This window comes from Lipophrys pholis (assembly GCF_963383615.2).
Source record: "Lipophrys pholis genome assembly, chromosome: 19".
Taxonomy (NCBI): Eukaryota; Metazoa; Chordata; class Actinopteri; order Blenniiformes; family Blenniidae; genus Lipophrys; species Lipophrys pholis.
Window position 1 is genome coordinate 12,912,321 of NC_137647.1, and position 20,818 is coordinate 12,933,138.

Here is a 20,818-nt window from a genome sequence, read left to right on the forward strand (position 1 = left end):
GTGGTTTTTTCCGTTTCGCCATTTTCCCCCCTCTCCACCGGTGCACCTGCTGGCCGCTACGCTGTCGCCCACCCTCTCCGCGTCCTAACCCGTCCAGAGGTGACTGTGGGATTAGGGGAGACCCCCGACCGGACGACAGCCAGCTTTGTATCGCCCCCCGACAGAAGAGCGAGGATGAACAACGAGGAGAGCCCCGAGTACTCGCCTTTCTTCGCTGTGATGGGAGCCTCTGCGGCCATGGTCTTCAGCGGTAACTGCACCCGCTCCTCCATCCTCCGCGCGCACATCCACCACACCACACGTCTGCACACGCAGGGCCGTGTTAGGAACCGGGGATGGGGTGGGGGGTCGGTGACATAGCGCGGGTCGGTGGCGGCTCAGACATACATACACCTGCTGGGGATGCGACGGAGGGAGGGATGAAGGGAGGAGGGGGAGGCTTCCACAGACTTCAAGCTGCTGGCCGCGAGCGGCTCCTCTCGCCGCGGCTCGAGGCGCTCGTGCGTGCGTGTTTTCTGGGAAGTGGCGCTGGTGGGTGACGCAGACCGCCACCGAGGTGGCAGCAGGCCGCCTGTCATCCGACAGAGTGAGAGAAGGAGGCCGGCTCTGCGAGAAATACAGCGAAATGTGTGTAATGCTGGGGTTTATTCTAGGAGACACCGAGGCCGCAAAGTCAGTGTGTGAAGCCATCCATCCATCCATCCATCCATCCATCCATTCATTCATTCATTCATTCACTCATTCACTCACTGCCACGCGCCGTGACCTAATACCAAAGACAGTGAATCTCTGAAAGGCCAAGAACTCATTTTAGTCACTACATCTTGTCCTCAGTAAGTCCCAGTTTTTAAGTATCAGTTCTCATATTATCATCTTACATTCTTTTTTAAAATTTTTAGTACTGTCAACTTCAATATAATTTCATGGTTAAACTGGAATTTAGCTTACTTTGTCAGTATTCCTTTATTTTAGCAGGGTAATTCATAAACCTTCTTGCTCTTTGCTGCTATTAAAAATAATCTGAGAATGTACTATATGCATTTAAATTGTAATTATGGAGACGTGTGAACAGGTATGCTGCTCATGTCAGTACTAAGGGATCCATGTCCAACACTCAGGACCTTCTGGAGTGTGGCTGCTGAGGCTGTACTCCACCAGTAAATCCATTTGAAACCTTACAGTTGGGGAAAATCAAACTTTTCAAGGTGGGAAGAGTGGGAAACTTTGAGTGAGGTCACTTATGGGCACCGCAATGTGTTGATTTGGGTCTATATATGATCCGTCGCAACCGGTTTGCCATTAACACATCCTTCAAAAAGGTAAATGCTTTGCGATTGCAGTCCTTTTAAACTAGACATCGATATTTCGAGACATGTTTCAGAGAGGCAGAATATCAGGAACAATGTTTAAATATCATATACTTCAGTGCAGCAAGACCAAAAACTATTAACCTAATAATTACTATTAAGTAGAATCACCAAGTTTCTGAGTCAACAAAAATAATAATTAGATGATCTATATCAAAGCCGATGAAGTGGACCATGTTACAGTTTCCATTATGGATGAAATGAAGTGACCAGTGAGTCTATGCTGATGCAGAGCTTGCAAAGTGAGGAAAGACGATAAAACGTTTGGAGAGAGAGTCATAGAAAACAACGTTACAGAGTGTGATAACATCAAAGCAGTAGTTTAAAACATACTGCAATCTTGTGGATTTTCAGCTGAGATTTAGTTTAATACTCACATCTTCATTGAATTGTTGACTTGTTGACTGAAGACATGGCCCTAATCATCGTAGTATCCAGGAATGGATTTACACAAAGCCATGAGCCTGAAAGGGGATGAGAGCCTCGTCTTTTCTACACTTATATCTCAGACGTTTACTGAGATATCAAAGTTACAGATTCCACATAAATTCTGTAATTTGTGTCACATGACGTTTCGTTGAGAATTGCTGTAGTATTCACCTTTTAACAAAATTATGCAAAAACGTTGAAATATGAACCTGGTTTAGTTGTTGGAGCCACACTTCCATCACTGCATATGGATTTGATTAAATGGCTCCTTATACTTGTATATTGAGGCGTGTGTGTTGTACAGGTGGTACGTGACATGCTGGTGGGTCTTTCCTGCTCCATTGTTGTATTTGTGATTTTATGAGTCACAGAACAGTGACAGAAAACCTTTCAGACTATTGTCTCTTCAGATTTAGTGCACAGTAACAGGCTATTGTTTCTTTGGTGCACCACGCAACAAAAAAGAACAAACAAACAGAAAAGAACGGCCCTCTAGTTGTGTTTTATTCTTCCGGATGTTTTAAATCAGCCTCGTGTGCAAATCATGAAGTTCTGCACTATAATATAAATATTAATGCAATAGTATAGTATATGTAGTATAGTATTATAAATATTGTATTACAATAGTAGTCACCCCTGAAGCTTAGGTAATGTACAATTGACTACTTTTTTCCTGCAGTGTTGTTTGTGGTGGTACATTATTTCTCTACGCCACAAGTACAACAAAATATTTATATTTAATGTGAGTTTGTTATTATTACCCCCACATATCAGTGAAGCTGTGTGCTGCAGTTCACTATAAACCTCACTCAGGATTTCTGAAAGGTGCTGGTTGGAATAATCCTTATAATCCCTAAAAGAAAGATCAATTTAATGTATCTACATCTGTATATTAAATCTGTTTTTCAGACACTTACGTTAACTTATCGATGCACAGATACATTTCTTGGGGGGGGGGGGTATTGCTGGATCTATGAAACCAACATTTTACTGGTATACATTGTGATTTTTGTCTGTATGTTTAAAAACAAAACCAAGATTTAGAGTAATGTAGCCACCAATGTTCAGTTATTGACACCCACAAGGTGTCATTCTGTTCATGTGTGTAGCTCGTCACACAGACAGACTCAAGCGATCCAAACGTTTCATGATCAAAGCGAAGTGACTTCACCTCCACTGGGAATGGCCGCCTGCAGATTGGGCACATCATGTATTGGAAGGACGACGTTTCCCATCTTTGATTAATGTGATAAATCTCAACCATAAAAAAATGTCCTCTCCTTATAAAAGCAATAGGAGCTTCCTGTAATTCAGATTAAGCTGTTGGAAACGTGCGAAGATTCATTTGAAAATTGTCAGTAGTCTTGGTGTAAAGCCTGAAAACAGTGACGGCAGCACCACAGCAGTAAGTGAGAAGTGTTAAAATCTGTGTAATTGTGTGATTTCAATTTTTCACCCACTCCAGCAAACAGATTACATCCTGTGCTCAGAGCTGCTCTGCGACTGTCGCCAACAAACACACAATGATCAGCGCTGATGTGAAGAACAGCCTTGAACTCTGAGAGTTGTATATAAAGATAAACTGTGTATGACGAGCAGATGTGAGGAAAGTGGTGCGATCACTGCCACTGAAACAGCAGGACTGAAGCCACATTAAATTGATTTTTATTTGTGCTATTAAATTGGCCACAACTAGCTTTAATTTGAAGCAATCCCAAAAATTCCAGTACAATAATAATAATAATAATAAAAACAACTCACCTGGTCTCTCCTTGATCTTTGGTTGGACAATAAACCACGATTAAATTAACAGTAGAACAATATTAATAAACGGCCTTGGGGCAGATGAGAAGTTTTCTGTAATTTAATCTAACTAATTTAAGGTTGGTACAGTTGAGATTTCATTTAAAGGTTGAGATTCCTGCAGACCTAACCTATTGTATCATTTTAGAAACACAAACACATTAGAATATAACATGTTCTCTGCATTAGTTACGACAACGCGTCAGACTTTCTTGATGTTTGTCATTGAGACTTGAAAAGTCATAAATTGGTTTACTAATGTAATGTTATCTATGATTTTCAGGTTAAATTATTAGTGTAGTTTATTAGTTCATTAATTATTGCAAATCTTGGAGGGGTTGTTAATATTAATTAATAACTGATGTGTAGTCTCATGTTGTATGTAAATATAACTTCCAATGTGGTGTTATATAATCTGATTTACATGAGAAATTTTACAATGTATTGTCCAGCAGTATAATTTCATAATATATCATCTGAGATTTGGTTTACCTTTTTAATAATAGTTCATCAAACAATGTCAGTGTTGTGATGAAGGTGTTTGTGTGCGCACTCTACAAACACTAACCAAATTCATTCAATAAACTACTAACGTGACCTCTGAGTGTCGCTTGTGGTCAGATCACATTGTGTTTATAAGACATGCTTTTTAATGGAAAGATTAATTATGACATTCGAGTTCTTTGATTAATAGACCAGAGGGAACAGGCTTCCGGTGTCATTGTTTTTATTCTCATTATGTCTCACTTTTACTGCCCCAAGTCATCTGAAAAAAATCTGGCTCACTTTGCAGCTTCTTCCCTCCACTCCCTCTAAATCCAGCCTCCTCTTCGTCACAGATGAATCACATTATACATGTTTGTATAATCAAATCTGACTGAGACACAATCTTTTTCTCCAGATGCCCTTTATTATTCATAGAATGGCAAAACAATATCAGTGTGAGCATTTTGTGTTCAATTTGACAAATTATGTTCCTGGAAGTTCATTTGAATCCAATTTGTAATCTGGCTGGACTCATAAAGAAACTTCATGCTCTGTCAGAAATCCTTCCTAAATGAAGAATTACTGCTGGCTGAACTGAACAGCTGAAGTGACCCCCCCCTCTCTCTTTGCATCTCTCAGCATTAGGAGCAGCGTATGGGACAGCGAAGAGCGGCACAGGCATCGCTGCCATGTCGGTGATGCGGCCGGAGCTCATCATGAAGTCCATCATCCCCGTGGTCATGGCTGGTATCATCGCCATCTATGGGCTGGTGGTGGCAGTGCTGATAGCAAACAACATCTCTGAGAGAGTCACCCTTTACAAGTGAGAGCAGCTTGTGATGCACCGAGTGTTTTACACGTTTCTGCTTGTGTTACCTTCACTCGGACACACTTCCACTGATCCACGAGCAAATGGATTAAACCAATTTGAAGCAAATGAGTGGGGAGGATACCATATTATGATCTTTTTAAGGAGCACATGGGGTTTAGGATTATTAGATTGGTTCAAGCTATAGATACTGGGATACAAATGTTTGGGTTTTTTTGTTTCCAAGGAAGTCATCCAGATGTGATCCCCCCAGATGGTTTATGATATATTTATCTGTTTACTGAGTAGATGTTCAGGAATGCCATTTTCAACATATGGATACATACACACCTTCTCTATTTCGCTAAAATCTCTTAATGCGCATTTTAAAATTTTGAATATCCACAAAAATCAAACCAGATTATAAGTCGCGTTGTTGATGCTCTGTCCCTCTCTGCTCGCCTCTCCACAGGAGTTTCCTGCATCTCGGAGCTGGCCTGAGCGTGGGCCTGAGCGGTCTGGCGGCCGGCTTCGCAATCGGCATCGTGGGCGACGCCGGCGTGAGAGGCACCGCCCAGCAGCCTCGGCTCTTCGTGGGCATGATCCTGATTCTGATCTTCGCCGAGGTGCTGGGGCTTTACGGTCTCATCGTGGCCCTCATCCTATCTACAAAATAAGTGTTTCCATCAAACACCATCTCATTCATTCCACATCAAAGCAGCAAGAACAAATAGGAGATTTCCACCTACTTCCATTACACCGCGCGGGTCTGACAGGATGGGATGGCAACAGAAACCATGTCGACGTTGACAGCTCTGTCCTCAGTAGATGTGACCTATCCATATTGTTTAAAGCCATCCAGTTGTGTCAGGTCCTGTGCATACAGAACAGGCATGAAGATGTACTGTTTGTTGTGGGATGATGTGTGGACAGTCTGCCTGATTTATTGTCTGATCTTAAACTGTACAGTGATCCAGAGTCCCTCCACCCCAGTAAATGTAGTAACCAAGTCTGTGCTGTGAGTGTGAATATCAACGTTTACCCTCTACCCATTCCCCTCCTTTGACTTTTTGTTTTTCGTTGGTGGTTTTTATCGTCATTCTCTGTTTTGAGACTGCTGAAAAATCGTGCGCACTAGTGGGGTTTTTCTGGTTGTTTTTTTTTTTTTTTTTCATGTTTCTTTTTTTCCAGGGACCATTTTTGAATCACACATATTTTTTTTTCACTATTTATGGAAAGCTATGAAGATTTTGAAGCTGTCTAAATGGAAAACTGTTTATTGAGTACCCTATATACATAAGAATATATAAATTATCTGTGTATAGTTAGTTAATTGCACTGTGGGTAATTGTAATAAGTGCTTGGAATTCCTCTGGATGTAGTGTGATTATTAATGGAGGATGTCCACATGTTCACATGGATTTGACAGTGTGTGTGCGCGTGTGTGAATGACCTGAGTGCATAATGTGTGCAAGTGGATTTATGTTTAATATGACATTTCAAACACTAGTATTGTTGACCCGTAGTGCTGCTGTCTTTATTTATTTTGTTTGTTTGTTTTTGTTCAAGGTGAGAGCTCACTGTTCAGCCATGCCTGTCAGATTTCCAAATAAATCTCAACCTCCTCCAGAACTTCAGTGTCGAGACGTTTTCTTTATTTGTTATTGACATGAACCGATATACAAGCTGTGCAAATCTGATGCAGTTATGACTTCCTGTGATTGGTGTCGTAGTCATGAGACTTTGAACAAACACTTATGCTTCTTAGGCAATACAACTTAATTCATATCGCTGATCAGTCAATTAGAGGGCAGCAACTCTATTTAGGTATATAAACATGATCAAGATGAGCTGCTGGAGTTTAGTGAGAACGAAGAAAAGTGACTTACAACTCAATGTTTGCTGAGTATTTTAGAAAAACTGCTGATCTCCTTTTCTCACACAAGACTAGAATACCTTGTAAATGTTTCAAGAGAATGAACGGACCGGTTCAAGATGATAGAAAGTTACGAGAAAGTCAATAGTTACAACCAAGGTAAGGAGTAGAAAGTCTCTTGAGTGTCCTGTTGGCTCAGAACAGAAAACAGTCCACACAGTCCACACATGCTGAAATTAAAGCAGAACAACGTTGCCTCATCGAATGAGGCTCAAATTCTTCTTGCCACATTCAGATGTTTTGGCATCAACAACATGGAAGCATCGTTTCATCCTGACTTGTACCAACACTTTAGGCTGCTGTTTGTCATGTAAACATTTTGGACGGCTTAGTGTTTAATTGAGCATAACTTAAATGCTGCAGCGTATGTGAGTAATGTTGCTCATCAGTTTATGACCACAGTGGACCATCTTCTGATAGCAACTCCTCGCAACATTTTTTTTTAAAGTGGCAAAGAGTTCTGTGGACCTCAAGCACCTTTAAGGTGTAGTGGGAGAAGAGATCGGCCCTATGAAGATTCAATTGGATAATCTACAGCAAATGTGTGACGCAATATTGGACCAAATCTCATTTCCAGGACCTTGTTGAATCCATGCCACCAAGTATTGAAGCACTTTAGATGACGGATGTATATTCTTGAAAATGAAAAATCATGTGGGATTTATATATGTTTGTATAATTATGATTTTTCTTTTTAAATTTTTAGCTTTCATAAAAGTATGGGCTAAACCTCTGGGAGCTGTCATAATAATTTATTGGCACACAATAACCAAGTATTGACCTTTGGCTCTGTTCCTCACATGCAGATCGTTTTCCAAACTCCTATTACAGTTCAATATTGTGTCAAACAGAACATGGGGGCTTCAAAACTTTACCAGTTCCACAATAGGAACCCATTTTTTGCACTTAGTTTAAATGTACTAGATTTATTTTGTTAGATTGTATAGCTCTACCCATCATCCCTACTGATGTACTCTGCCTCTTGTTACTAGTTCCTTCCAGCAAGTCCATTGTTTACGAAAGTCGGTGGGAAACCTGCCACGTGTGGGGTTTTCTGATGGGAGGCAGAAAAATGTGATGAGAGGTGATTTTATAAGGTGATTTTAGACGCCAAATGCAAATCTGGCAAACGGGCAAAGTAAAGTTGGTCCAATGAAAAGGAAGAGAGAATGTGAGATGGGATTAAAGCATTTCATACTCTTAATCTCTTTAGATTAAGATCCTTAATTGCTTGATTTAATGCATTTCTATGTACGTTCCAGCATATTGATGCTCTTGTCCCAACTTGTTTGAGCTGGACAATGCCATTAAGTTTGCCTTCCATCCTTTACATGAGTACTGTCCAGTCCCAGGGCTGCGTGATCCCTGAGGACAGGAGTGTGTGAGGACATGACACGAGCGTGTGTAACATGATCCCTCTGAGCACGGAGGTGTGTGTAACGAGGGAAAGAGTGTGTGAGAACAAGAGTGTGTGTAGTGTGCTCTGTGCTGTAAACTTGGTGCGCCTGCTGCGGGGAGCCTGCCTGTTATTGTTTACGGTCCCTCTCACACAAACTAGGTCATGGGAAATGAAAGCATAGCTCTCCGCCTGCGCGCTGGTCTCTCACACGCCGCCTGGTAACAGGCAGACCGGAGCACCGACACGTCTGTGGAGTTGTCTTCCTGAACGTGAACGACACCGAGGTAACGTTACCGTCCATTCTTGAGCGCAGCCGGTTTGTTTAGCTGCACGGAGCTAACGGGAGCTAAGCGGCTAGTTCAGTGTCTCTCCGATCCGCCAGGTCGTTTCACTCTTCTCCTTGAATCTAAACTGTGCAGGCACTAGAAATACTGGTGTTTACTTGTGCAATGTGCTGTTCACACACACAAGTAACCGCAGCAGCCTGAGATGAACCGGGACGCTTCTGACCTTGTTACATCAGCTAACATGCTAAAATGCTACCTGTGGACATGTAGTGCGCTTTAGCTGCTAAGTGGCTAACTGATGCTACTCAGCGAACGTCTCACCTCAGACACAAATCTAGTTTTACAGCTGGTGTCAACGTTTTGGATTCAGTGTTACGTGTTTTATTAAGCAGCTGGTGTTAGAATATTTTGTAAAACTTGATGTTTTTGTTAGCGTAAACCACTTCAGAAAATGAGCTCAAATTCAAAGATCTATTCTGCAACATATAGGCACAGAAGGGCTAAAGTGCCGCATTAACTAAAATTATTTATTGGGAAAAAAAAGACAGTTGCTATATACCGGATTTTAAACACGTGAGTGTATTATGTTTGCCATTTGATCGATCACGATCAAGGTACGTGATGTCAAACATCAACAACATGAACGTCTTTTGGTTTGTGATTTCTTGGTTGGGTGAAATAAATCTGATACTTTGGTTAACCTGTTTAGATTAGACTAGGCTAACATTTACTGATCATATTAGGTAGGGTCCCTAACAGAAATTAAGGATTCCAAGCAGCACTAGGTGCAGAATTGAACGGATAAAGTGACCAAGTTAAGGAATGAGTGAGATTGAAAAAACAAATAAACATATTGTTTAATATTTTCTGTTTTCTTTTTTTCAAGCTTTTCGTCAAGACAGTAGTCGTTTTTAGGGCCGTTATCATCAGCTGCTGTCATTGCTTATCCCAAAATAACATTAGTGTAATGTTGTCTTGAATCAGCTGGACTGATGCTGGTCCTCCCTCATCTGGACTAAAGCTCAACTGCCCAACTGCTTCTTCCTCTGCTGAGCCGCTGCGGCTGTCATGTCCAGGCGAAGCAGGAACAGTCGTGCATGGCGATATGTCTGGGGTGGGATTCGGCGGGATGCTGATGCCCGAGCTCTTGTTTTGGCCTCTGAAAGTGAGGAGTGGAACTATGACCGCCTAGAGGTAAGCAGACAACCCCAATGTGTAATGTCGTTCTTTCTTGTTTGTTTGTTTGTTTGTTTGTGTCATGAGATGATGCAAAATGATGTGTCATCACAAGATGATAGATTTCACCACAGAGAATTCAAGGCAAACAGAAAGTCTGTAGTTTGCCTTTGGCCATTAGCAACCATTTGTTTGTCAATTCTAATGTATTATGCTTGAAGCTAGAAAGTCTGTTGTTTAGGTGCCTTGTTTAAAGCGAATAAATTTCCACAGACGCTGATGTCTCTTTCTCTCTCTCTGCTGTGATCCATCTCCATCAGACACCCTAAACCTCTGCTGCCCGCTACTGGCATTTCATTTATCTTGTCTTTCTGCATTTTCTTTCTCCTCAAGTACAGTGATTCAGATTCTGAGGCCGACTTTTCAGCGGTGATGGTCCCTCCGGTCCCCAGCGCAGTGCCTGTCACCGGAGAGTCCTACTGTGGCTGCGACTCTCAGGCTGAGAGCAGCTACAACCCCCGTCTGCGAGGTTTTCACCAAGTCAAAGACTGCCACTGTGGCGAGGACGACCAAGGTACAAGACAACTGCTGGAGTTCAAAGGCCGACATAACTGTGCAAATAGGATATCAGTGTTAAAAGCGACATTTTTGTGTGTTCACTGATATTGAGTAATGTTCTAATTAGTACCAGACATTCAATGTCTTCTAACCACGATCAACGTCTTTACAGAGTTTGACTGGGTTTGGGACGCAAACAGCCGATCAACAGCAACATTACTGAGCTGTGACAATCGCAAAGTGAACTTCCACTCTGAATACAGCTGCGGCACTGCAGCCATACGCGGTGCCAAGGAGCTTGCTGAAGGGCAGCACTTCTGGGAAATCAAGATGACATCCCCAGTTTATGGCACAGACATGGTAAACCTTTATACTTTACCTCATTACAATTATCCACCTAAAACAAGAGTTTATTTCCTTTCAGGACTTATTTTCTGGAGTTTCAGGTTATTTATTTGGCCATTTCTATTTGTACAGATGGTCGGTGTTGGGACGTCCGATGTCAACCTCGACAAATACAGACACACGTTCTGCAGCCTTCTGGGGAAAGACGCTGACAGCTGGGGTCTTTCTTACACTGGTAAGATCAACACCATTTGAGTATGCTGGGTGCTTGGAAGGTTTTTGTGATATAATCCTCACTGGTTCTGGTTCTTCTGTCAGGTTTGTTGCATCATAAAGGCGACAAAATGAACTTTTCCTCCCGGTTCGGACAAGGGTCCATCATCGGGGTTCACCTGGACACGTGGCACGGGACTCTCACTTTCTTCAAAAACCGAAAATGTATAGGTTAGTACAAAGTCTGCTCTCGGGGAAAATGTGCTGTAGATTTGAATTGTGAGTAAATAAATAATGCTGACATGTATAAAACACCAGCCTTATTTCGAATGTAACTCATGTGCGAACAGATATCATTTGATTAAAATAGGTTTCAGTTTGCATTTATTGGACCGTGTTTCAACAATACTGTTATAATACTGGTAACTGATCATTTTAATCAACTTTAATTGTGGCTTCTTTTTTTTTTTTTATATATATAATGTTTGTTTATTATAAAAACAATCAATGAAAAGCTTGGGTTCCTGGGGATTCTTACTTTGATATAAGTCACACTGGGACAGTACTATCGGACTGGTGGACTGGAGACGAGATCGTACTGATAAAACCGACCATTTCTCTCCATCTAGGTGTTGCTGCCACCGAGTTACAAAACAAGAAGTTTTATCCGATGGCGTGCTCCACAGCAGCGAAGAGCAGCATGAAGGTGATCCGGTCCTGCTCGGCGCCCACCTCGCTGCTTTACCTCTGCTGTGCTCGTCTCCGCCAGCTGCTGCCGGACTGTATTGACACCCTGGACGTGTTGCCGTTGCCGCCGGGGCTACGTCAGCTGCTCCACAACAAACTGGGCTGGGTGCTTAGCCTCAACGGCGGGACCACAGAAGAAACCCTGGACGTGCCCGAGGGGTCCTCGCAATCGCCTGTCCCGCCACTGGCCGGTCCGTCGTCCTCCGAGAGCGACTCCGAGGGCTGCACCTCGGACCCTGAAGCCTGTCAGAGGAAGCGGTGCCGCTGGACGTGACTGGAGAGCTTGAATCCTGCCTCCGATCAGACATAGGCAGACATCAGACCCTGTGTCACCTGCCTGCCTCAAGCTTTCTTCAACAACACTGTTAACCCATATTGAAGAAACATCAGCAGGACTGGAGGAGCGGTATGTCAGAGGGAAACTGTGACGGTGTCTTTCTGCCTACACGCTTTTACTGTGATCTTTCTCTTATGCCATTCAGTCGTCTTCATGTCTTCTCACATCAGTATCCAAAGCCAGCTTCAGTAACTAGGGGAGGTATATACAAATATTTTCTTGTCATTTATGTCTGGGATTTAAAGATACAGGGAACTGATCGGTACAGTGTAACACTGAATTCAAGTATGGCCGTAGTTTGGAGGTCCTCAAGGTATTTGGGGGGAATTAAAGGGGGTATAATTAAACAAGCTGATTAAAAGTTGATATTCATATGGTCAAAATGTGATTTGTTACAAGGAAGTGAAACAAACATGAATGCCACATTCTTTATGCACCTGTGATTGTACGTCGGATTGTTGTCGTATTGTTCCTTCATGTGAAAATCCATTTTTCATCGGCTTTTGAAAATTGTGTCTCTGTGATACTTGTTAAAAAAACAATGGATTCCTTTTTTTTTTTTTTTTTTAAACAAAGAAAGGAAACACGTTGTGTAATATATATTTTAACTCTGGTCTTAAGATGTCGCACAGAAGACACTGCCACATTTTTATATAACTTCTCATTGCTGTTACTACTTTATTGTTTTCTACAAGTTTTACAAGTGGCTTTCATTCACTTTAGTCTAAAGATCTTTTTTTTGTACTGATTTTATCAGCTCGCAGTATTCTTGTTGTTGCCTAAAGCTTCATTTTTTATTTTTTTTTTCAGCTAAAACTTCATGACTTTTGAAGTGCTGAAATGTATGTTTAAAAACAAGGTATATCTGCGCTCCAGCTTCCTTTTGAGTTGAATATACTGCTTGAAATAATCAGTGAGAATATGGTTTAATGTGGCTGAATGTTTCAGGGGTTTCATCCATGACTAAAGCTGTGCATATTGACTTCATTTGATATAACAGAGTTTTAATACACTGTATAGAATAAACAGATGGTTGAAAGGTGGCTGATGCTGCAGAGTGAATTGCAACAGTTGATACTCTAAACATTTTATAATAATCTCTAGAGCATGCAGACTTTACTTAGTAGATAGAAAGTTATTCCTGAATACAAGAGGCAGGATATGACACCTGGTGCAAATATGTAAAAAAAACCGTTTTATTTCTAGTACTAAAACATCAGATCAGTGTTTGACACGGGTCGTGACTTATCACAGGTGAAGCCTCTGAATTTAAGTACTTCTACTCAAATTTAAGTTCCTATGCAACACAAGCATTTTCTGTGATAACGTGTGTATTTGGGTTTCATCATGGAGACACTGGAACATCAGTGATGGTGATGGACGGTGCTCATCGCTCATCAGAGACCTGCTCCCTGTGTACGTAGTTCGTGTCACCACCCAGAGGATAACTGTGGTCCAGCGGATAAAGTTTGTCGTCTTTCACAGTATTTGTCTTTGCGTCAATGCATCCATGCACTTTTTTTTCTTACTGTTGTACTTGTAAATAAGAACACCCTGTGTCTCTTCTATGCCGTGTCATGTCAATAATTCTATATATGAAGGCCTTTACTTGCCTTTTTCTGTATAACTTATCAGCATGACTTTCAGCTGAAAATAAATGGATGCTAAAGAAGCACCAAGGGCTGAGGCGTTTTCATTTAATGAGGAAAATGCATTTGCACATCTTGAAGCTTTTTCTAATTGAAGAGAGGAGATTTTCTAGTCGATCACAGGACATCTACATGATATTTACAGACAAACTTAAAGTTTTATGCAGCTGAGTCTTAACCATTTGTGTGAGATTGCTCTCAGTGGAGTTGTCTGTCTTTGGCTGTATTTCATTTGCATGTATTAATGTGAGCAATTCCACATTACTATGAATAGTTGATGCTGTAATTATTTCCTCAGCTAAATATTTTGAATAGAAAACGCACTTATGCTGGTTCTAAATCCATACAAGGGGATCGTAGGAGACAACATTACAAAACAACAGCATGACTCTTTACCTACATATTTGAATTTCAAAGAAGAAACAGAAAAAACTAAAATTTCTGGAATAGCGTATCCCCTCTTTAATATTTAGTTGCACACCTTTTGGCAGAGATGACAGCCTGCAAGCGTTTCTTGTTTTCATCAATAGTCATCGTTCCCTTCTCAGCTGGTGTGTTCGCCCACTCTTCTTTCGCAATTTATTTAAGTTCTCAAACGTTTGCTGGTTCTTTTCTCCAAAGGCGGATTTCCACTTAGACCTGTGCTTTGGGTCTTGGTCTTGCTGGTAGCTCCATTAACTTTCACTCAAACCAAGTTTTCGTACAAGAGGAAATGCTTTTGCCATAAATTCTCTGACTTCATGATTCCTGTGATATGAACACAAGCAGCTCCACATCATTATGAATCCCACACCATGCTTAACTGTTGGTAGGGTGTTCGTTTCCTTGCAGGATCCATTGTGCCATCTGTAAACAAACTGTGTGCGTTGCCAAAATTGTCTGTTTTGTTATATCTTGTTTTTAATTGTTTATCATTTGCTGATTTGTATCAAAACATATCCTCTCTACATGAAAAAAAAATGTTATTTCACTCGATTGCTATTCCCCATTATGGACTAAATTTAATGGGTGAATAGCAGTATATCAGTAATTTCCCACATCCGGAACTGTTATGTAGCTCACTGTGGTTCACACGGAAGATTTTGCGAAAGGACCGAGTGTGTGCAAGTTGCGTGCGGAGGTCAACGAGAAAGAGCGGCTGTCAGGTACTTTCAACGCCAATATTTGCACATCGTAACCACTTTTGTTATTATAGTTGCCCAATTCAATGTTTCGGAAATGTTTTCTAAACGTTTTGGAGGATTGAGTGAAGAGATCTGCTCTGATCGTCACACGAGCACGACTGTCATATGACGACTTTAACCCTGCGCTTTCTAGATTGAACGTGTAGATCTTTGAAGGAGTCGTCGCTCATTAGGCAGCCATGGTGAAGAAGAAGAGAGTCCGTTTCATCGCGGAGATGGCTCGGAAGATCCGGGCGTACCGAGAGCTCAAGTCGCGACCGCGGGACTCCCAGAGGTACGCCCTGGATTACGACACAATGAAGCGGCCTTTCAGTGGGAAGATGCTCCCCGTGTTGGCCTGGAAGGACGTCCGCAGGGAGAGCCGTCTCTTCTCCATCCTGTCCGGGATGAGGATGTTTGGAATGGGCCGCCTCTTCACACGCAAGTCGTGGCTGGAGGATCACCCGGAGCCCAGCTACTGGCAGATCACCAAGGTCAAGGTGGACTACACTGCAGAGGTGAGAAGTCTGGACTGTTGGTGAGACTGAGATGCTGCTCAGTTTGTGCACAGGAACTGCATCGCTACTTCTTCCTCCATAACCTGCCAGAGGAAAGTGTCCCCTCATCCGTATTCTTATTAAATGTCTCTATATTCCATACGGTTCCAGCATGGAAGATGGTTAGTCATCTGCTATGTGGTCAATGTGTGTTATCTTTAATTGGTCATCGTTATGGTCATTTTGTACTTTTTGTTGTCTTTTTGTGATGACATTCTTTTTGTAGACACCTGATCTGGTGTGTCTTTATTTTATTTTAGTTATTTCTGCAGTGTTTCTTTGTCATTGTTGATATGTTTATTTGTGGTTGAATTGTCATCATCATGTAGGTTGCATCATTTTCTGGTAGTTTCGTGTCTTGTTGCATTTTATGTTATGAACAAATTGTGGCACTTTGTAATTTCCATGTGGTCATCATTTGGGCTGGTAAATATTTTTTCTCTTTGTGGAACTTTTTTGTCTCCTCATTGGTGTCTTGGTTCACTCTGTAGTTTTTACATCTTTGAATCATTCATACGTGTTTTTTGATATTTCACATCTTCTTGCATCTGCATGTTAATTTTACGACTTTTTGTAGTTATTTCGTTCCACCCGGGAGTCCCATCCAATCTGTAATTTGCCTATGCTTGTGACTAAAACAGCTTTTTATGTTTTATTAGAACATGGACCATGGGAAAGCATGGGGAGTCCTGACATACAAAGGTAAGACTACACTTTTGTATGTACCAAATAAACACATTATCCATTTGCAGCTATTTAAAAAGAATAATAATGTGGTAGGTTTAACAAGTTGATGACAATATTTTAGAACCCAAAAATGAATTTAATTAGACTATTGGGCCAGTGGATTGTTTTGTATTTTATTGAATGAATTCAAGGCTGTGCAGAGAGCAAATTGAAATTAGAATGGTAAAGAATAATGTACAAGAGAGCAATGATTCTTATGAAACTGTATTTCCCAGGTAAACCAGAGAGTGAGGCGAAGGAAATGGACAAGGTGATGTACCACGACTGGCGACTTATTCCCAAACACATGGAGCAACAGTTTAAGGACTTTGAGCCACTTCCCGAGCCACCAGTGCGTTACGTCCCTTTCCCTCCTCTGCTCCGGGCCATGATCCTCGCCCAGCAAAGTAAAGCAGGAGGCAGCACAGCTGTAGAGGAGCCGACCTTGGCTTCACATAGGGATGTGCTGCTCAGCAAAGACTATTTCCGCCAACAAGAACTAGAAAGGCAGAGGAAAGAGGGGACGGAGGTCTGATGAGGACATTTTCCTCATTTTGGACATTTTGGACTAAACCAGTGTTGATGGACATGTCTCATTATCCTGTTGATTTTTTGAGGAGAGTGATCTAATCTGATGCACGCTTCTGCATGTATATTTGAATGTGTGCCTATATGATGTGATAAATAAAAAAACGTTTTATGAAATAAACATGGCCCCATCAAGCCTTTTTTTGTCTTCTTCTTTCAACGCCATTGCTACTTTTACTACTGCTATGAAGTAATTATAGTGTTACTACGGTCAAATCGGTGTGTTTTTTTTCATTTGCTCTGTGCTCCATTACGTGCCTAATTAGTATGCAAATAGGGCTGTGCCGGTCCGACGACCTGATTGGCCGGACCCACGACGCACTCAGTACTTAAGACGGAAGGATGACGTAAGTCTGTACAACAAGAAAACTTTAAGAAACGTGATATTTTATTTATTACTATGCTATAACTAGTAATAAGCTACTCATTGCAGTAGTGTAGTGTAATGTTAGTGTAGTGCACGAACTTCGTTCCTAGGTAACGCGCGTGCGTGCGTACGTGCTGACGTACGTATCAGACGTTCTTCCCTCCATCCCCCCAAAAACCACAACAGTGTGCTCCGTCCAGCGCCGACCATGATCTGCCTGTTCCTGTCCATATTCGCTCAGGTCCTCCAGTCAGGTTGGTGTTGTTATATCAGTCCACACCTCATGTGTCACTCAGCGACCTGAAGTCTCATTTTTCCCCCAATGATTTGGTCTCAGCTCCCAGGAGTCGCTGCCGCCGCCTCGGCTAGCTGCAGCCAGCAGTGGACTGGTACACGGAGTGTTGTCGTGGAGTGACTTTCTAACTTTTAAAATGTGACTAATAACTCGTGTTGGCGTGGTTTTAATAAAGGTTTTGTGTCATAACCTCGTTGTTTGGGTGAAACAGTTGCTGTGTTGGACCACGCGTGGCCACGTGCCTCGCTCACGGTGCAGAAAAAAGTTGATTCATCATCCTATTAATAGCTCACGCGCTAGCTGCCATTGGTGCTTCAAGGACTCGCTCGAGCCCGTCAGCTCTGCAATGGGGCCGAGGAAAAGGTCACAGAGAAATCTGCTTGGGCTCCAAGGTCTGGTGGTTAAACAGGCGAGGATTGAAGAAAGTGGTGAGAGGAACATAATATTCAGTCTCAGCCAATCAATCGCTTTGTTGTTATTGTCATAAATACAAGGTGACAGTGCAGGATTCAAACAAGGAGCTTCCAGGTTCAGAGGTGTTTAGAAGACTAACTATTAACATGACCGATAGATATGCATGTAGTCATACATCAGACGTCTGCTTTGGCATGCTTGTTTCCACAGGGTGTTGTGGTCGGTGCATTATTGCTTTGTGCACTTTTTGCAAATTCACTACTTCACAAGTATTAGAAGTGTGCTTTTGATCAGAGAAAACATGAGATCAATACAGAATCAGTGTCTTTCCAAGCCCACATGCCTGGTGTTGCATGCAGTTTACTCCAGACTGTGCTTGTTCATTTGCACAAACATACCCACTGTGTGTCTCATCTGGCTTTAGGATGGACGGGCCTGAACGAGCGCACCTTCATTGCCGTGAAACCGGATGGGGTGCAACGACGACTGGTGGGCGAGATCGTACGGCGTTTTGAGAAGAAAGGGTTCAAATTGGTGGGCCTCAAGCTCATGCAGGTATGTGGAGATCCTAGAGAGTTATAATCCTGAATTGTCCAGGGCTTGTATTAGATCCTGACTGAGCGCGTGTGTGCTTGTGTTTCAGGCATCTGAGGAGCTCCTCAGGGAGCACTACTGGGACCTGAGGACTAAGCCCTTCTTTACTGGACTGATAGCCTACATGAACTCTGGTCCAGTCGTTGCTATGGTGAGATGTCCCATCATGTGGTTCACATGTCTGAAGAGTAATGAGGGAGACCACCTTGTATCCCTGCTCTCGCCAAATACTGGGAAGAGTACACATTAATAGATCGACTACTAACACACAATGTGATTCACAGTGTTTGAGTTGTCTATGATTTCTTCTCTTTTTACAACATTTGAAAAAGAAGTGGAAATCGGTAGAGCCTTTAGCGGAGATGCTGCTGTTATTGTAGTCAGATGGATTCCCTCTGCTGGCTTTTACTTGTAGACTTTATTATAAGTGATTATCGTTTTATGTTGAACTTTGTGGGTTCACAAGCACTAAATGAAACGTGGCCTCGGTGCTCCTTCTCGGTACTCCACGACGAACTCACACCTTGGACAGGATCTTGGTAAATCTGCTGTTAAATGGGTCAAATCATCAGTCACAGTTCTTTAATCTTAGTAAAGCAGGCTGATCCAAACATTTGAGATGGATAGTTTTAAACACTTTAATAGGTATAGATAAGTCATTTTAAAAAACAAAGTCTGTTGTCGCATAAAGGGACTTTGTGCTGTCCTTCAGGTGTGGCAGGGTTTGGGCGTGGTCAAGACTGCACGGAAGATGATGGGTGAGACCAATCCTGCAGACTCGCTGCCGGGAACCATCCGGGGGGATTTCTGTGTGGAAGTGGGCAGGTGAGAGGACGTGATAATGTACCAAATAATTACTAAGTGATGAGATTAAAGAACTGAGAGCTGTTATCACAACATGGCATTTACCTGTGCGTTTACAAATTAAACTTTTATTTGACTTATTTCACATTGAAAACAAGTTGCCTGAGTGTGCTTGAAACTATTTTAGTCGTTCACAGAAGATTAGAAAAATGCATGTAAAAAAAAATGGTTAAGATGCATGTTTTAATGGATGAAAGATTTTGTGTGCGGTGTAAAACATCTATCCGAACTCTGCAGGAACGTGATCCACGGCAGCGACTCTGTGGAGAGCGCCCAGAAGGAGATCGCTCTGTGGTTTCGACAGAACGAGCTGAACCTCTGGGAGCACAGCAGCAGCCAGTGGCTCTAAACCAGCGCTTCCTATTCTCCAGTGTGTGCGTCACTTTAAGATGGATCGTCGTTACCTCAGACAAATATTCTTGAGCTTCACGAGGCATGTAAAGGGTTCCTCGTTGCCGTGCCGGTTTTCTCTTTATGATATTTAAATGTTTTTTTTTAATCTGTCTGATGGCGGGATGGATTTTTGAAGCAAAACTGCACTAAGCAATAATGTGATCAGAAACATGGTCATGTCGAATTGTGTTTACGTTGCAACATTTCAAACCCAAAAAGGCTAAGTCGTGTTCACTTTCCAAGCAATAACTTTAACTGAAACTTAACATTAACCGGAGATCCAGTGTGCAGGATTTAGCAGCATCAAACAGTGAGGTGGAAGATTGTAAAAAATAAACTAGATATCCGTCCAGAGTTCATAGGAAAACAATTTATAAACATGTTGGTGCTACATGACAGGCTCTGTCCTAGATATTAAGAGCTTCTCTTACAGTAACAGCCTTGTTTAAAATATAATTATTAGTATTGTATTTTACGTCCTTCCCTCCTAAATGCTACACACTGACTTTTTGTTTTTTTCTTACAAGGTACAGGAAACTTAACTCATGTCTGCCTCCAGCGGTGTGAAGAGAACATCACTTAAAGAAAAATGTTCTGTCTCTATTTACTTTTCTGTTGAAATATTCTTTCTGTGTACATGTTAGAAACTGCATTTAGTGATTCCTACAGGATGCTGCAGCTTTGTTGTGATACTGGTGGTTTAAATTGTGATCTTTGCAGCTCAATCTTTGATCATTTCTATGGGCTCAATTGCAGAAAATTGATATTAAACAAAAAAAACTGAGGTTGAAAACCTCTACTGAAGTCGGACGTAAACATATATTTAGATCTTATTACTTAAAGCTTCTTACATCGCCTGAAAAATCCAGTAAATTTTGAGCTCTAAAGCTCCTCACTGTAAAACTTTTAGGCACAATGGTGGGATGTTTTTAATGACACTGTATACAAGACAACTTTCTGAGGTTGGCGTAAACTGTTGAGTTTACGTGTGCAAGATCACAATTTTCTGGTGGGTGAACGTCACTGGGATTTTTTCAAAACACGAAGTTTAGTTTCCTGTACCTTCAGATACACTAAATGATTTCATGTTTTGAACAGACTTGAATGTACATTTTCCATCTTTTCCAAAGAATCTAGTTTTGTAATTTTATGCAATAGTAAAGGCGAGCTTGGTTCCCTAAATTAAGGGAAACTGATTTGAATGTGCTCAAGCGTTGCTGACATTTATCTGATGCTGCATTGAAAACATGGAGGAAATAATAAATACGCCCCTTTTTAAAATGTGTGTGATTGAATGACTGCGAGGTGAAAGACAGA

General features: G+C 41.7%; 4 protein-coding genes across 8 annotated transcripts; all 4 read left to right on the forward strand.

The window, feature by feature from the left end:
* On the forward strand, positions 1–6,523 carry atp6v0ca (ATPase H+ transporting V0 subunit ca). The gene is made up of 3 exons (XM_080488293.1): positions 1–250; positions 4,725–4,908; positions 5,366–6,523. The coding sequence occupies exons 1-3, from the start codon at positions 175–177 to the stop codon at positions 5,568–5,570; spliced, it is 465 nt and encodes a 154-aa protein (XP_080344419.1). The 5' UTR covers positions 1–174; the 3' UTR covers positions 5,571–6,523.
* Positions 6,524–8,249: 1,726 nt separating this feature from the next.
* spsb3a (splA/ryanodine receptor domain and SOCS box containing 3a) lies at positions 8,250–13,575 on the forward strand. 4 transcript variants are annotated; one of them, XM_080487282.1, is made up of 7 exons: positions 8,250–8,512; positions 9,500–9,709; positions 10,085–10,265; positions 10,422–10,609; positions 10,727–10,829; positions 10,913–11,038; positions 11,437–13,575. In XM_080487282.1, exons 2-7 carry the CDS (start codon positions 9,584–9,586, stop codon positions 11,826–11,828), a joined length of 1,116 nt encoding a protein of 371 aa, XP_080343408.1. In that variant the 5' UTR covers positions 8,250–8,512; positions 9,500–9,583; the 3' UTR covers positions 11,829–13,575. The 4 variants fall into 4 exon arrangements, with proteins under 4 accessions (XP_080343408.1, XP_080343410.1, XP_080343409.1 ...); XM_080487284.1 differs by having other exon boundaries at positions 8,287–8,512; positions 9,570–9,709; positions 11,437–13,566; XM_080487283.1 differs by lacking the exon at positions 8,250–8,512 and adding an exon at positions 8,548–8,610 and having other exon boundaries at positions 11,437–13,566.
* Positions 13,576–14,605: 1,030 nt separating this feature from the next.
* Positions 14,606–16,714, forward strand: mrps34 (mitochondrial ribosomal protein S34). The gene is made up of 4 exons (XM_080488524.1): positions 14,606–14,685; positions 14,858–15,221; positions 15,920–15,962; positions 16,223–16,714. The coding sequence occupies exons 2-4, from the start codon at positions 14,904–14,906 to the stop codon at positions 16,519–16,521; spliced, it is 660 nt and encodes a 219-aa protein (XP_080344650.1). The 5' UTR covers positions 14,606–14,685; positions 14,858–14,903; the 3' UTR covers positions 16,522–16,714.
* A 217-nt stretch (positions 16,715–16,931) lies between these two features.
* Positions 16,932–20,778, forward strand: nme3 (NME/NM23 nucleoside diphosphate kinase 3). 2 transcript variants are annotated; one of them, XM_080487099.1, is made up of 5 exons: positions 16,932–17,195; positions 18,075–18,205; positions 18,294–18,395; positions 18,957–19,069; positions 19,346–20,778. In XM_080487099.1, the coding sequence occupies exons 1-5, from the start codon at positions 17,150–17,152 to the stop codon at positions 19,455–19,457; spliced, it is 504 nt and encodes a 167-aa protein (XP_080343225.1). In that variant the 5' UTR covers positions 16,932–17,149; the 3' UTR covers positions 19,458–20,778. The 2 variants fall into 2 exon arrangements, with proteins under 2 accessions (XP_080343225.1, XP_080343224.1); XM_080487098.1 differs by lacking the exon at positions 16,932–17,195 and adding an exon at positions 17,526–17,664.
* The last annotated feature ends 40 nt before the right edge of the window (positions 20,779–20,818 follow it).

What these genes read in the sequence shown, in the direction of transcription:
- atp6v0ca (XM_080488293.1), top strand. Translation starts at nt 175, where the DNA reads ATGAACAACGAGGAGAGCCCCGAGTACTCGCCTTTCTTCGCTGTGATG. An exon ending in TGCGGCCATGGTCTTCAGCG is followed by an intron (nt 251 to 4,724) that starts GTAACTGCACCC and finishes TGCATCTCTCAG; the next exon opens with CATTAGGAGCAGCGTATGGG. An exon ending in GAGAGAGTCACCCTTTACAA is followed by an intron (nt 4,909 to 5,365) that starts GTGAGAGCAGCT and finishes GCCTCTCCACAG; the next exon opens with GAGTTTCCTGCATCTCGGAG.
- spsb3a (XM_080487282.1), top strand. Translation starts at nt 9,584, where the DNA reads ATGTCCAGGCGAAGCAGGAACAGTCGTGCATGGCGATATGTCTGGGGT. An exon ending in CAGTTTATGGCACAGACATG is followed by an intron (nt 10,610 to 10,726) that starts GTAAACCTTTAT and finishes CTATTTGTACAG; the next exon opens with ATGGTCGGTGTTGGGACGTC. An exon ending in CAAAAACCGAAAATGTATAG is followed by an intron (nt 11,039 to 11,436) that starts GTTAGTACAAAG and finishes CTCTCCATCTAG; the next exon opens with GTGTTGCTGCCACCGAGTTA.
- mrps34 (XM_080488524.1), top strand. Translation starts at nt 14,904, where the DNA reads ATGGTGAAGAAGAAGAGAGTCCGTTTCATCGCGGAGATGGCTCGGAAG. An exon ending in AGGTGGACTACACTGCAGAG is followed by an intron (nt 15,222 to 15,919) that starts GTGAGAAGTCTG and finishes ATGTTTTATTAG; the next exon opens with AACATGGACCATGGGAAAGC. An exon ending in GGGAGTCCTGACATACAAAG is followed by an intron (nt 15,963 to 16,222) that starts GTAAGACTACAC and finishes TGTATTTCCCAG; the next exon opens with GTAAACCAGAGAGTGAGGCG.
- nme3 (XM_080487098.1), top strand. Translation starts at nt 17,583, where the DNA reads ATGGGGCCGAGGAAAAGGTCACAGAGAAATCTGCTTGGGCTCCAAGGT. An exon ending in GGCGAGGATTGAAGAAAGTG is followed by an intron (nt 17,665 to 18,074) that starts GTGAGAGGAACA and finishes ATCTGGCTTTAG; the next exon opens with GATGGACGGGCCTGAACGAG. An exon ending in TGGGCCTCAAGCTCATGCAG is followed by an intron (nt 18,206 to 18,293) that starts GTATGTGGAGAT and finishes CTTGTGTTTCAG; the next exon opens with GCATCTGAGGAGCTCCTCAG.